Raw genomic sequence first — 16,508 nt, forward strand, 5'->3', positions numbered from 1 at the left:
AATCGGGTCAATTCTCTGAGGCCATCAGAAGACATTCAGCGCTTCAGCTCTGCCTCTGCACTTTTAATATTCCTTTCCAACTCCACGAGTTCTCATGCTTTGTATTTTTTGATGAATGAGGCATACTGTATGATCCTGCCCCTAAGAACCACCTTAGGTGCCTCCCAAGCCACGCCCACAGAAGATACTGAGGACCAGTTGGTCTCCATATACACAATGATTTCAGCCTTTAGCATTTGTTGGAATTCAGGATTTTGCAAAGGGATACATTAAAGCACCAACTATATGATTTATTTTTCTTTGTATGTGGCAACACCTCTAATCTCGCCAGGGTGTGATCTGAGACTAAGATGTTTCCAATTGAGCAATCAACAACAGATGAAATGAGGGACTTTAAAAAAATCTATTCTAGAATAAATCTTATTGACTGATGAAAAAAAAAATTATAGTCCCTACCAGATAGGTTCAAAAGTCTCCAAATATTTCTGTAAGACCAAGATTTGTACACATCCTGAGAAGCGTCGATGTTGCTCTAGGGCACTTACACACTTTTGCTTCACTATGATCAAGGACTGAGTCCAACAAAAGATTAAAGTTTCCTCCCACATTATTATATAATGAGGGGTGCCAGCGGCCTGCAACATCCCTTCAAGATCTATAAAAATGCCCTGATCATCAGCGTTAGGTGCGTAAATACTAGCCAAAATTAACCTTTGCCCCTGAATTTCTGCTAAAACGATAATGACTCTTCCTACTTTATCTTTAATCTGTTTGAGACATTTTGATATATTAGAAAAAATAGATTGTGTGTCAGAAATAAAGTTATAACGACCACATTCCAACATTAGTGCAACAATCAAACCCCGAACATCCCCCCGAACAAGAAAAACGTGCGCACTAACCCCACGCACGACAGCGCCAACCGGCGTCCATCCCTCCAAACTCAAACAGTCCATGGCATGCAGGGCGGACTGGCCATTGGGAGAACCGGGAATTTTCCCAGTGGGCCGGCCGCAAAATGGGGCTGCATGGGCCACCGCGTTATGCAAAACGCGCCACAAAACGGCACCGCGATATGCAGAAGGGGGCAGCGATATGCAGCTCAGTTCCTCGAACAGTCAAGTGAATGTTCAGTGAGTCAGGCCCACTCGGCTGCAACATGAGAACCACAAATAACTTAATCAGTCATTGATTTTATGAAGGACATTGCTTGCTGTGGGTATGTAAATATTTTATGGCCATCCTTAGTATCTATTCTCAATTTGTCCAGGAACATCAGTGCAAAATCGACCTTCCGTTGATGTAAGAGTTTCTTGCATTTCTTGAATTGATCAAGCTTTTCTCTTGTCAAATTCGCAAAGTCTGGGAACAAGAAAATGTTGTGGTTCTTCCAAGAAAGCCTTCCTTTACTCCTTGCATAACACAAGATCTTTATCGGATGATCTCAGAAATTAGGCCAGAATTTATCAGGGCCTGTCTCCCTCCGCGGACCTCCGAGTCAGAACTCTGTGAGCTTGCTCGATTTCCAGCTTATGGCCTGTTATGTCGAGCAGACTCGGGAAGAGCTCGTCTAGGAATTTCACCATATCTCGGCCGGTTACGATTTTCAACGTCTTCCAACTTTTTCCAGATGTGTTCCAAGTCTGCCTTGGTCGCTAGCGGGTTAGCAGCTAATTCCCTCTCCGATGACTCCAGATAATCAATCCGTTTCTCGACATCTGCCACTCTTGTAACCAACTCAGTGAATTTCATCTCCATGGCAGTGATTGATCGACGTATTACAGCAAGATCCTCCAAGTCAGCAACAACCCTCGTTAGCATTGCCGACATGTTCAACAGTTGACGCTGAATCTCTTTCATCTCACTGGCCAAACTGAGTCCTGGGCTTTAGGCCTGCTGCTCAGTGGCTTCAGCTTGAGCACGTAAGTGTCTTTTAATGTCTCCAGAGCCTGAGGATGTTTAATTCTTTGACATATTTTCTTCATAGAAGAGTTATGGAACAGGGTGTTTCGAATCTTACCGGTTTATGACACAAAAAAGTATTAAAACTAGCAAAGTGTGCAGAGCTCGCCGTTCACGTGTCCGAATCTCGCATGGCGCCACGCGACTCCGTTAACTTGTGATTCTTACCCTTATATTGCTCTTTTTTCCTGCTCCTCTTCTTTGTGCCGCTTCCTGCCTTGTGCACCTGTTAATTTGGTTATTTTTTCACTTATTTTGTCCATATATGATAAGGATCCGATTATAATATAATCGCGTAGCGGTAGTGCTCATATATGGGTAGAGGGGTGCACAGTCGTCACAAGAGGGCGCACTTCTGACAAAAACCAAAAAAGGCCAGCGCCTCTCTGTCATTTTTAACCACTTATGCTGCCTTTGCCACGGGTCGGCCCTGGTTGGGGGGCCTCCAGCACAGGTTTGAGAACCACTGGTCTAGGCTACATACATAGGGTACAGTGGGCTAAAGAATAAAAAGGCCCAGAATAAAAGACCCTTTTGATTATTTTCTCCCAAAACACTAAACAGCAACAAACACCACCACTGAACTTGACATAAATGTTACCTGTGTGTTTTCAGACACCTGTTTGACACTCCAAAATTGCCCTGATCCTTGAGGCCAAAAGGTCATCTTTGAGGTAATTCTAAGATAATTTTTTTATTTTTATTTTTTTACCACATTGACACGTTTTTATTTTGAAATAAATTTTATTCTAAATTAACTTATTTTATAATGTAAAAATTATACTTTTGTACATTTTGTTTTATAAATATTTTTATAAAATAATTATAAAATTAAATTAATAACTACAAAACTATTATTGTATTTTATATATTTTAATACAAATTAGAAAACAAATTAATTATAAAAGTATTTTATAATATATCTTATTTTATAAAAAAAAACAAAAATAAGTATAAAAAGTTAAGTTCTAAAATAACTAATTGTTCACACAAACTGTGTTGCTCCATCCATATTAAAACTCAGTATTTTTCCTATCTAAAACTAGAAAGAATCACCTTTCCTTAAGGGGGCATTTAGACCCATTGTGCATATGAGAGAAGGGGAAGAAAATAAATTATTGAACATGCAATAAACTGCCTGTTTGTGCTCCAACAATCTTAGCGTCAGCAAAATAAATATGTTTCACCCAATAGCTATCCTGATATAAACAAAGTCAATGCGAGGCATATCAGTTTATAAAACAGCCAGTGGCCACTCTTGAGTAGTCAGTGTTACAGTAAGTTACAGATGTACCTCAGTATCCTGTGATTGTTGACCCCGGGCTGCCCACACGACTCAGGACCATGGAGAGCTCAGGGATACTAATAGGACTGATCATAGTTGGGCTCTTTACCATCATGTGCTGTGTTCAAGTTTCCCAAGAACTATCCTCAAATGAGACACAACTGTCCCAGCAAAAAGCTGGAAAGAACTTGTGAGTATTTGTGAGATGAACTGCCTTGACCTTAAACTGCTTTGGTTTTATTCTTAATGTGAAGTCTTTTAATTTGTTAGACAGATGTTGCCAATTAGCTGTGAGACAAACAACATTTTTTAGACTAGATGACATTTGCCTCAGTATTTTCATTTGTTTAATATGTACAATAGCCTACTTTCAGGCAGATCTCAGGAAGTGTCAACTTTTGTTTGTGTTTATATTTAGGCTACAATTTTTTCTGCAGCAGATATTTCCCCTGATTTCTGAATATATTAAATACATAAAATAGGTTAAAAATTGTTTATTAAGTTGCTTGAAGTTTTTGCATAGGTGGAGGCAATGGCAGCACTTTTGGGGATATATCAGACCCATCTACTGTCTACACAGAAACGTGGTATTGCACAGGTGAATTTTGTCTCATCACTTTGTCATCATCATTTTCTTTTTGTTATTAGAAATATTCTGCTCTTTTTCAAAGGTTGTGTAAAACATATATTGGTCTAATTATAGTTGATGATTATGATATTCACATCTGGCCATAAAATGCTTTTTTCGCCTCCTTAGTGTGCCGTGGGGTCCCGCTGTGCAATGAGACTTGGTCCACGCATTGGGAAACTGTGTGATTGTGGCAGAGGATCAAACTGCCACTAATTTCTCCTTGAATGCATCTGAATTAAAAGCAGTAGCAAATCCCTGAATTCTCTCAGTACCTAAACTGCAAGACTGCTCACTTTTCTTAAAGTTGTATAGACATACACAGATGATGAATTAAAAAAAAGGAAGAGGGTGGAAATGTGTTTTTAAATCACTTGTATAGGCTCTGTGACAAACATTGCTCAAAACTCTATTTAGATCAGCATGACAGCACTAACCAAGAATGGGTTTTTATGCATATATTTTTTTTTGTTTTGTCATGAACAGCAGTGGTTGTCCTGTGTTATCAATAAACATTATTCTCATCTCATTTTCTTGTCTTTCTGGATCATCTGTTTGCTACATCATTAACACAAAGTTGGACTATTGCTTTTCATTGGCAATTTACATTTTGAATATCTGAAATAGACTTAGCAGTTCCTGGAGAGAAAAAAACTCCAAAATTATGCATCTTTCAAAAAATAAGGAAGGAACAATAACATTTATATAATTCAGCACATTTTCAGACTTAACACCTGTGTCACAAGCAGCTGCTTTCAAATCGAGTGACATTGTTTAAATGGATGGATTTTTTTGTAGTGGCATTTGAATGATATTTTCTCTATTCAATTCAGCTCTTGAGTTATTTTAGTGGCTATTGTTAAGTGGTTTCCAGTATAGTGAAGCCTTGTATACCAATTCACCACAATACACAATAGGCCAGAATATTATGACTACATTCAACCAAAATCTTTCGCCATTATGACTAAACAAAAAAACAAAGCAAAAAAACTTAGAATAGGATGTATAACCAACAGAGTTATACCTAAGATAGTGCAGAACTATGTCATTTAAGATTAATCTTATTCCCTCAATGCATCCCCACCATTATGCTTGTTTGCTTTTAGTCTTTCTTGATTACAGTCAATCAAGGTAAAACCAGGGGGTCCAATAGTTACTCTATGTGGTCTAGGCCCTCTCCCTATTGGTTCAGAGGAAGAATGATTTCTCTCTCCCGCAGTTAGCTGTAACTGGAGCCATAAAATTAGAAGAAACAGCCCTAAATTCAACAATAAAAACCAAAGCAGTTTTTTCTGAGATGGACTAATTTGTGAAATAGTTTTTATAACAAGGAATAACCTGCTCAGGGGCCACACGATACACAAGCTCTTCATCTGAGGTATAATAAAAGCATATTTGTTTTAGGTTTGGTAGAAACATTGTCCCAGTATTGCCATGGCATAACCTGAGACTGGTTTCCTAACATTATCCGGTGAAACATACACTCACCGACCACTTTATTAGATACACCTTTAAAACTACTTATTCATGCGATTATCTAATCAGACAATTGTGTGGCAGCAGTGCAATGCATAAAATCATGCATATATGGGTCAGGAGCTTCAGTTAATATTCACATCATCTATCAGAATGGGTAAAAATGTGATCTCTGTGATTTCAACAGTGGCATGATTTTTGGTGCCAGACGGGCTGGTTTGATTATTTCTAATAGGATTTTCACACACAACAGTCTCTAGAGTTTACTCAGAATGGTGGCAAAAATAAAAAACATCCAGTGAGCGGCAGTTGTGTGAACGGAAATGCCTGGTTGATGAGAGAGGTCAACGGAGAATGGCCAGACTGGTTCGAACTTACAAAATCTACGGTAACTCAGATAACCGCTCTGTACAATGGTAGTGAGCAGAATAGCATCTCAGAATACACAACATGTCAAACCTTGAGACAGATGGGCAGAACCACGTCGGGTTCCACTTCTGTAAGCCAAGAACAGAAAGCTGAGGCTGCAGTGGGCACAGGCTCACCAAAACTGGACAGTTAAAGACTGGAAAAACATAGCCTGGCCTGATGAATCTCGATTTCTGCTGAGGTACACAAATGGTAGGACCACTGCTATTCTCTGTTGACCTCTCTCATCAACAAGGCATTTCCATTCACAGAACTGCTGCTCACTGTATATTTTTTGGCACCATTCAGAGTAAATTCTAGGGACTGTTGTGTGTGAAGATCCCAGGAGATCAGCAGTTACAGAAATACTCAAACCAGCCCGTCTGGCACCAAAAATCATGGCACAGTCTAAATCAGAGATCACATTTTTTCCCCATTCTGATAGTTGATGTGAACATTACCTGAAGCTCCTGACCCATATATGCATGATTTTATGCATTGCACTGCTGCCACACGATTGGCTGATTAGATAATTGCATAAACAGGTAGGTGTACAGGTGTACCTAATAAAGTGGTCGTGAGGGTATATATGGCGTTCTCTTTGCCGATGGTTATCAAGATGCTGTCATCTTGCAAAACCGATAACATTTTAAATGACGGACATTCAAGCACATCTAACAGCAAAACTAACGATTCAGTTATAATAGGAGACCTATAATAGCCATGAAATTGAAAGTACATTGTTAAAGGGAACATTCAAGAAATGGATTCATTCAAATCTCTCTTACACGAGGAGCTCTAATGAATGATTCAAGAAAATTATTAATATTCCTCAGTGCCGGATGTCCTCAGTTATGTATTACATTCATCATTGTATCTAAAAAATCTGTCAGCTTGATGACTTACATCAGGCTTAATAACAAGATTGCAGTTTTAATGTTTCTCCTGAGAAAAAGACAGTCAATATATTGTGGTTGAGAGCACAAATTTCTGGTCCATTTCTTGAGATCAGTCAGTTTACTGTCCCCTTGAGATACATTGGTACATTATTTAGATGTCCTATATTATACGCACACTCTGGTTTTAATGACCGCTGAATAAATACGTTTCACATGTTAGTCATGAAGCCAAGTCCCTGAATTATTAATTGTTCGATAGCTCCTAAACATACAAATATGTTTATTTTACCACATAATGACACTCCAGAATTCATAAAAGGACACAAAGCATCAAGAAAGGCCTCTCTGCCCAGAGATGTTTATCTAATGATCCATTAGATTATCTAATTGCTTTTTGTTTTATGAATTCACCATACATTTTTTGTTTAACATTTTAATGCAAACTTTAATGCAGACTTTCATTTCATAACACTGGCAAATAACAACTGCATTGTTTAACTTAAACTACTGTATAATGACTTAGGTGATCACTTGATTTCAGCATATGTGTGCCTCATAAAATGTTAGGCAAAGTGATTAAATGTTTAGAGATATGGTTAAACCCTTTAGAGAGCTATATTTGCAAAGTAAACAGAAAAATGATGAAAATACGTTGCAATTTTCCATCACTTTTAGTATTACAGGGGGCTTTTGTGTTGTAAAATATGTCTGTAATATTACAAAATTACCTGTGAGCTGGACAAGGATTTTAACCAAACCATCACATCAATATTCCAATCACTGCACAATATTTTTAGACGAATTCCCACAGGCAATGCAGCATGAAAATTGTCCATTACCAACAAGAAGTTTGCAAACGTACATTCTTTGATTCTGGTGTTATCTGCAATGCTTCATGCTGCCGCATAGAAGCCAATATAATATATAGAAATATACTGCATTGTTTAAGATATGGGAGATGTATAACACAATAGCCCAATGGAAACCAGTACTTTTTTCACCAGGGTATTTGAGCAACACACATTTACATTTGTGTTCTTAAGTAAAAACAATGCTTTTCAATGGTTTAAATTGTGTTTATGTCAATAGTACACCTATATGATGCAATATTTTCTGTGGAAAATGCTGGTGTTTTAGCTTGTTCTGTTGTCAGTCAGAACCATGTCAAGGTGGGGCAGTGGTAGCTCAGCAGTTAAGGCTCTGGGTTACTGATCAGAAGGTCAGGGGTTCAAGACCCAGCACCACCAAGATGCCACTGTTGGGCCCTTGAGCAAGGCCCTTGACCCTATCTGCTCCAGGGGTGCTGTATCATGTCTGACCCCAGCCTAGCTGGGATATGTGAAAAAGAAGAATTTCACTGTATATGTGTGATAAATAAAGAAAATTATAATTATTAATTAGGTTGTGTCATGTACTGTCACGAAATAGCTGAGCCTAAAATGCATATCCAAATACATTTATATAAAATTAACCTATTCCACAGAACACATTACACAGAAGCTACACTGTAGCTACACAGAAGCTACACATGTATTTTCTCTAGCACTTATACTGCATATTATTTCAGTAATAGGCTGCACCCAAATGACAATAGCCAAATCATACTGTTCATTTGTTGTACTTTTTATAGTTTACTTCCATGTTGTTTCTACATCAAATTGCAATGTCACATGTAAATCAAGACAATCACTGAAACAACAGCACCACCCTGTAGACAGCACCAACATCATGTACTGTATATTATGTATGGGTACACGCAGAGGCGGACCTAGGACAGGTAAGCCAGGCAATTGCCTGGGGCCCCCGCGTGCAGCAATAACAGTAATTCACTGCAACGACAATTGAAACCAATGATTGGCAATGCTTAGCAGACGAGAATGACATTTTCGAATTTTCCTCTAAATTATGCGACTCTCAAGGTGTGTTACGTATGTACAGAAAGAGAGGGGCACATATAGAAGAAAGTTATTACATCACAACTAGTTTATTTTTTCTGTCGAGTTTAGATAAGCAACTTCTACTGTGGATTAGATCATTTATTTTTCATGAAAAGAGTAGTTGTGAGATGGCATTGCCAGCTTTTGAACCTATATTGTATGTTACAAAAATGAATGCTTGTTAGTGCAAAATAGTAGCTTAAATGCACCATGCTTTCTTTTCTCTCTCTAAGAGTGTTACTGAAGTCTTTACAACACCCTAGAAAAGCACATATTGAATGTGAATTCTAATGTATCATAATGTGGTATTATTGATATCGATATGGCCTTCTCTAAAAAAATATTTTACCTAATTCTGCACGTTACAATGAGAATATTCATGCTGAGTGAGAATATTCAAGCTAAATGTATCTGATATCTGAATGTCTGAATGTATATAATTATTTACTGTTATCTGAATTTATATAATTATTTATTTTAATTATTTAGCTGTTCCATGGACGTCCAGTGCAGCCTCCTGCTCTGCTCATGATGAAGAGGATCTTCACACATCCAGCAGTGTCATCAGCAGTGCCACAACAGCAGGTACTTCCATCACATCAACACCTCATAAAGAGAAAGAGGCCACACCACTCCCTAGCTGCATCACCACAACAACAGAAGGCAGTCAGATCTCTTTTTAATAATATCAGTACCCGTACTATTGCTAAGTGTCAAGTGACACTGTGTGCAGTGAAATAGTGAAAAAGGAGTCCTGAGTGCACTTTGAATGTATTTTGTATTTTTTGCATTACAACGTGCACTTTAAACATTTTTCTATTATTGCATGAATTTAATAAACGTACATTTTAAATATAGCTTAATGCAAATGTTCCGTTTGATATGTTCCTGTTATTTTTGGAAAATAAATGGTTAGTGTTATAATAGGTTGTTTGTGTGTGTGTGTGTGTGTGTGTGTGTGTGTGTGTGTGTGTGTGTGTGTGTTTATTTATTTATTTGCCTAGGGCCCCCAGAGTCCCTAGGATTGCCTCTGGGTACACGCATATGGGATACTGATAATTCACCATTGTCACACAGAAAATTAATGTGATATAGTAGTCATCTGTATGAATATAGAACGTATTTATCTTATAATAAACAAAGAAATAGATATCCTGTGATAGTAAATTTATATAGGTATGAAATAATCATAAAAATATAATTTATGGAAGTGAAAGAAAAAATCCCCAGACACTAATAACCCAATACATTGTGACCCTATACTATATATATATTTTTATAGTTTTACGAGGACTTTTTTTTAGGTTACAAACTGGTAATTACAAGGGTATTATGTTATAAATGTGGTTTATAGTGTCCTCATAATTTAAATCGCTTAAAAAACATACTAAACGATGTTTTATTGAAAATGTAAAAATGCAGAAAGTTTTTTGTGAGGGTTAGGTTTAGGAATAGAATCTATAGTTTGTACAGTATAAAAATCATGATGTCTATGGAGAGTCCTCATAATGATAGCTGCACCGACGTGCGTGTGTGTGTGTGTGTGTGTGTGTGTGTGTGTGTGTGTGTGTGTGTGTGTGTGTGTGTTTTAGACTATTGGAAGGTGTGAGCACTTCAAAAAGATCCAAGATAAATAATCATATTATCGTTATACAATAAATTTTTACATCACTTGACGTCTGCGAACCGTCCATTATAATATGTGACATTGTGCTGCCATCTGGTGGTTTGCCAATACATTGTTTGCAAGACTTGTTGACTTCTAGAAAATGTCCAAAACAGTATACACGTGTCTTTACAGATATGTCTTTACATATCATATTTCAAATATGCATAGTTACATAGAAGATTAATTTCTAAGATACTTTGTCCTCATATTTAATTTTATTGAACACTAGAGAGCATTGTTTGATTACTGATTGTCAACATTGTGATTAGCCTTGTTTCTAAATTAAATAAAATTAAATAACTGAATTTCCAAAGTGAATTTAAAAACATTTCCTTTCCATGTTTAAGCCGCTTACCACTCATTTCAAGCACAAATATATTACAGACCCCTGCCCTGCGGGGGGGGGGGGGGGGAGAAGAGGAAGAGCTAAAACCAGCCTCAGTTGGTTGGCTGGTCTTAGTTGGTCAGTTGGCTGGTTTAAGAGGGGTTTTGAACACTTTTTAGCTGGTTAGGCAGGGAGACCAGCTAGCCTCCTAGGTTAAACCAGCTTGGCCAGGCTGGGAGACCAGCTAAGAACAGCCTGAACAAGTAAAAAAAAAAGTGTTCAAAACCTCTCTAAATCTAGCCTGATCAGCATGATGACCAGGCTGAGCAACCAGCTAAAACCAACCAACCAGCTTAGGCTGGTTTTAGCTGGTCTTTTCACTCTCTGTAAAGGCTAATGAGGTTTTTTTTTTTTTTTTGGCCTTTAATAAGATTCGGGTTGAGCAAAGGAGCTGATTTCCAAGTAATTTCAAATGACAAATCCTCAATGCCCCAGTTCACGTCATTAAATCTGTGAAAAGCAAATAGAAATAAAATCTGATATCGCAAATTAGATCAGAATTCAATAAAATGCCTAAATGAGACATTCCAGCGGGAGTGTCAAAAGTCGTCAAGAGTGAACCCATTACTCTGAATGGCTGTCCCAGTCCTCAGTGGAGCAATATAGTGAGAGAATGGATGAGTCATTAAGTCTTATAATCAGTTGCTCACTTGTTTAATTATTTATGCTGTGTAATTATGGTTCTGTGGTGCTGGTGGGGAAGTGTTTTTCAAATGATGAGTTTTCAAATAAACACTCATTGGATGATGGAAACTCAATTTAGTGTCAGAGAGCGTGTGTTGCTTGATGTTATAATTGTGTGGTGGGTTAATGAACAGCCTCCTTGTGTCACTTAGATCTGTGATATCCATAATGGCGATTGTCTGGCACTCATTATTCTATCCTTTTTTTTTTTTTTTCCTGCAGGTCATCATCCCCCTGTGACAAGCTGACCACACCTAACCTGATTTCATCAAGGCTGCTATGATGATGACAATGTTCGCTTTCAGCAGTGGCTCCTGAGGGCTCTGTCACTTTCACAGTCTTTTTTAAAGGTTGTTTGTGTCGTCTGTCTGAGAGTGTTTCTAATCTCATGACCATATATTTCTGAACATTAACTGACTTGTTTTACTTAAAACGTTTATTTATTATGAAGACTAAGAATACACCACAGACAATACAAGACAGACATTCTTATGGATCTTCTCCCCCCATTTCACAGAGCTGCAGGGACAGTCTTCTCCAGTTTTGCTTGGAGAAGACTGGAGAAGCATTTAATGGAAGGGAAGCCTATATTAAATGATACACGTGCCAGTGATTCTAGTGAGCGAGTATAGATGAAATATATTAGTTATGTAAATGATTTTAACATCAGTTTTGCATTTTAAAAAGTTTTTGACACTGCAGTTTTTTTTCATCAACTTTAACAGGAAGCATGAAAAAAAGAAGAAGAAAAAAAAGAGTTGATCACATCTGACAGTGAGATCCCCTGTAAAACCTGTAGGAACAGAATGTTGCCCTGTTATCCGAAGAAGCTGCTTTGCTCTTTGTACTTTTCCCTTTAATCTTCTCCCAACGTATGACAGGGCAAAGGCAGCCTGTGCAATCAAACACCCTCGGTTACATCTGTTCTCCCTGTTTTTCTCTTATTTATCATACTTTTCCTCATCTACACCCAGAAACACTTGAAATGCTCTTTCGCTTTGTGCTTGAACAGCTCTTTTGCTCTTTTGATATTTTTCCAGGACAAACTGTCCCTTGAAGTTAATATCACTGAATCAACCTTATTACAATAGGTTACACATACAAAACTCATTTTAAGGGTAGATCAGGAAGAAATAGCTCCTTAAGTTAACAATGGGAGGTTACCACCATTTACAGTGCAGCTTCCATGTCACCTATGTCCAGTGTTGGGTAGATTACTTCTTTTTAGGAATCTAATCTGATTATTTTTTTGATTACTCATATTGCATGTTTTGCTAAATCTAATAAAATATTTCAGGTTCAAAACAAGTTAAGCTCAGTCAAACAGCATTTGTGGCATTATGCTGATCACCTTAAAAATACATTTCGACTTGTCCCTGCTTTCTTAAATAATAATAATAATAATAATAAGCATAAATCTGGGTATACAATGGAAAGCATTTACAATGGAAGTGAATGGGACCATTCTGTAAATGTAAAAATACTCACTTTTTCAAAATTATAGCCACAAAACGTAAACAATATGCATGAAGATGTAACGCCATAAAGCCTATAACCCAAAATGACAGAACCCCCCCCCCCATATCTGGCCCCATTCACTTCCATTGTAAGTGCCCCATTGTAAGCTTGATTGTTTTTTTTAAGGAGGGACGAATCAAAATATTTTTTGTGGTACTCAACAAAATGCCACAGATGCTGTCGACTGAGCTAAAAGGAATAATTCACCCAAAAATGAAAATTATCTCATCATATACTCACTCTCATGCCATCCCAGGTGTGTATGACTTTCTTTCTTCAGCAGAACACAAGCAAAGAGTTTTAGAAAAATATCTCAGATCTGTTGGTTCATTCAATGCAAGTGAACGGTGGCCAAATCTTTGAAGCTCCAAAAAGCACATAGAGGCAGTGTAAAAATAATCCATTCGACTCGACTCGGTTTAATTAATATCTTTAGAAGCAATATGATAGGTGTGGGTGAGAAACAGATCAATATTTAAGTCCTTTTTAACTATAAATTATCCTCCCTGCCCAGAAGGTGGCAATATGCACAAAGAATGCGAATCACCAAAAACAAAAGAAGATGAACTCTTAGGAGAGAAGGGCACTTAGGAGAGCTGTTTAATTTATAAGTGGAGATTTATAGTAAAAAATGACTTAAATGTTGATTGGTTTCTCAACCACACCTATCATCTCACTTCTGAAGACTTGGATTTAACCACTGGAGTCATATGGATTAATTTTATGCCGCTTTTATGTACTTTTTTAAGCTTTAAAGTGCTGGTCACCATTTACTTGCATGTTATGGACCTACAGAGCTGATTTCATTTGTGTTCAGCAGAAGAAATATAGTTGTCATGGACTGCATAAGGGTAAGAAAATGATGAGAGAATTTTCATTTTTGGGTGAATTATTCCTTTAACTTGTATTGAACCTGGAATGTTCCCTTAAGTAACCTTAATTTCATTAAACATTGTTATGTTTAACATAATCAGTAAATTACATGTAATCCATAAAAGCAACTGTAATCTGATCACACACAATTTTAAAAAAGTACTTGATTTTTGTAATCTGATTATATAATCCAGATTACATGTAATTTGTTACTACCCAACACTGCTTATGACACAGATGTCGCTTCAGAATTTTACAAAACCCTGCTGGTACTGTTCTCATCTGGGCTCTTAACCTGCTGATCCTGAGTGTATGGCAAAGCTTGACATTGACTAATCTTGAGTGTGTTGGATTTTCTTCTAGGATACATAGAACATTGATGCTTGTGAGAGGAAACACACTTATGGGCAAAACCGTCGCTGTTAGCCTAATGACTAATCCAATCAGTGGACTGGAGTGTGGCTGCCACTGACACGTGAGATAGTCTTTGACAATGAAGTGACCTGATTCAGTGAGTCTCTCCGTAGGTTGACATCTACCATTACCCACTGACCACTTCACAGCTTCATTAACTGACTCAAGCCCCATTTATCGGCTCCATTTTGGGTTTTTGGCAATCTAAACGCTGTGTGTAGCGAGACTTTTGTGCTCGTGTTCATGTTCTTGTGTTTTGGGTCTCAGTGTTGCCTCCCTTCCCTTGACATAATAGGTAGTCTTTGTTGTTCTGTTGACAAATAAGGGTCCAGCACTAACAAGGGTGCTCTGGAAAAGTGTTGCCGCCCTCTGAGTAATTGACTGCCAGTATACACAGCTCTTTATCTCTGGTTTAGTGAGTCCCCCTGTTGCTATGCTGAAGCTCTTCAGCTACTCTGGGGCAACCTGAAACTGCCTGAATTTTTTTAATCATCCTTTTACAGTCAAAACCAGGTTCGATGTGACTGTAAAATTCTCAGCCCACTCTGTATCTACTTTCAATTTATTTTCAGTCATCCAGGTCATCATAGAATGATTTGTAGAACTGCAAATTGCAATAAACTGCCAAAAACACTGTTGAATGGCAGAGCATCTTCGGTAAATGGAACAACAACCCCAGACACTTCAGAATAAATCCTGCAAAACAAATATGAAAATGGAGAAGAATTGAGGAAAGCATTATTTCAGTGCTGTGTCCAATAATCTGAATGAACCTCCATGCTTGTAAATGTGACTTGATGTGATTCCACCAATTTGATGTGGCACATGCATAAATAAGTATGTTTGCTCTTAGTGCAATCCCAATTTTAAACCTTACCAGAGAGGTAAAAAAGGTTGTAATGCACTTAACTTGATCACCTGAAAGCACAGAGAAATCACACACCCACACAAAATCAATTCCAACAGAAGGTCTTTCCTGCTCAAGAAACTAGAGTCTCTCAAGGGGATTAACAAGAGAGGAAAATAATGGGAGGTCATCGACACACCAGCCAAAGGAGTGAGAATACATCTTTGAACCGAAACAAATTTGCCAGGATCTTGTTAGAGTTTGAAGGAATACGTAGATGAGTCTGGCAGATAACGAATTCCGATCTCTCCCACACAACACCGGTGATTCCTCTATGAGATTTGTCTTCAAAGGAAAAAACCCACTTTTCTTTTTGCTGCATATACACACAGCTTCCTTTAGTGGCTCAGGGAAACATTGTTTTTTCAGAGGCCAATTATCTAAATGGGAACTTAAAGGTGAGATTCTTTATTAAAAGCTGTCAAACCGGCTTTGTTGAGGAAATTGGAGATATTGAGTATGGGAGATTTCTTCAACTCCAGACCTGATTAGAGGGTGGCAAACCTTCACCATACTGAAAGATTACAGCAAACTACCATTTACAAACTGTCATGTCATATTGTGAATAAAGTATGAATGCACAACTATAACAATGCTTATGCTTGGGCTACTGCAGCTGACAGTGTATTTTAGGTTATGTGCCTCTCAGCAATTCTCACACTTGGTCTGGATTTGAAACCCAATGGCAACCCTGTCCTCTCCAGTAATCATCTCTTCAGAAATGGTCTACACTGTTGTGACAGGAATGACACCCTCAGGGCCTTATTTTAGCAGTGTGGAAAAAGTTCTGAGTAATGACCGTGAAAAATGAAAAATGTTGCTGGTGTTAAACTGTTCAAATGACATGCATGCTTATGAACTGTCTGCCTGGGACAAATTGAACAATTTTTCTGGGAAAAAGATGAAATAGCGCTCGTTTGACGTGAATGGTGAGCGAAACTACCACGACTGTGGTCGTATTAATAAACAGATACGAGACTGTGCTGAGGGAAAAGCTTCTGTCAAGCAATAATACATAGTAATTGGAATGATATGACTCATGCCCACAGAGCAGTCAGAAAAATTTGATTTGATTCCTGCTTCTATATGACAATAGATCCTCATGAAGCAACTCAGATCTGATCAAAGTGATGGTTTGTCTTGCATTTACCAGCAGGAAACATAATTTATCTTTTAACATTTATCTCTGTAATTGTAAGGTTTTGAGTCAAAAGTCCAATTACACAAATGTGTGTTTTCTCTAGCAGTGGTTTTGTATGTTGGATTCAAACCCCTAGTTTAACATCTCACTCTCAACTAACCCTTGCGCTCTGTTTGTTTTGTGCTAACACATATTGTGTTCCCGGTCAAAAATGACCGGCCCTCTAAGATAGTTTATAAATCTCTAATATTGCATATATTATCAAAAGATATTGCATGAGATCTTTTTAACAACTTATTTTTTGTAATTATGGGTAATACAG

The 16,508-nt window shown here is 37.7% G+C and overlaps 1 protein-coding gene across 1 annotated transcript; it reads left to right on the plus strand.

The window, feature by feature from the left end:
- Positions 1-3,306: 3,306 nt before the first annotated feature.
- Positions 3,307-4,300, plus strand: LOC127440051 (cocaine- and amphetamine-regulated transcript protein-like). Its single transcript, XM_051696435.1, has 3 exons — positions 3,307-3,437; positions 3,896-3,923; positions 4,005-4,300. Exons 1-3 carry the CDS (start codon positions 3,307-3,309, stop codon positions 4,089-4,091), a joined length of 246 nt encoding a protein of 81 aa, XP_051552395.1. The 3' UTR covers positions 4,092-4,300.
- Positions 4,301-16,508: the final 12,208 nt, after the last annotated feature.

Source organism: Myxocyprinus asiaticus, chromosome 1 (genome assembly GCF_019703515.2).
Source record: "Myxocyprinus asiaticus isolate MX2 ecotype Aquarium Trade chromosome 1, UBuf_Myxa_2, whole genome shotgun sequence".
In the NCBI taxonomy this organism is placed as follows: domain Eukaryota; kingdom Metazoa; phylum Chordata; class Actinopteri; order Cypriniformes; family Catostomidae; genus Myxocyprinus; species Myxocyprinus asiaticus.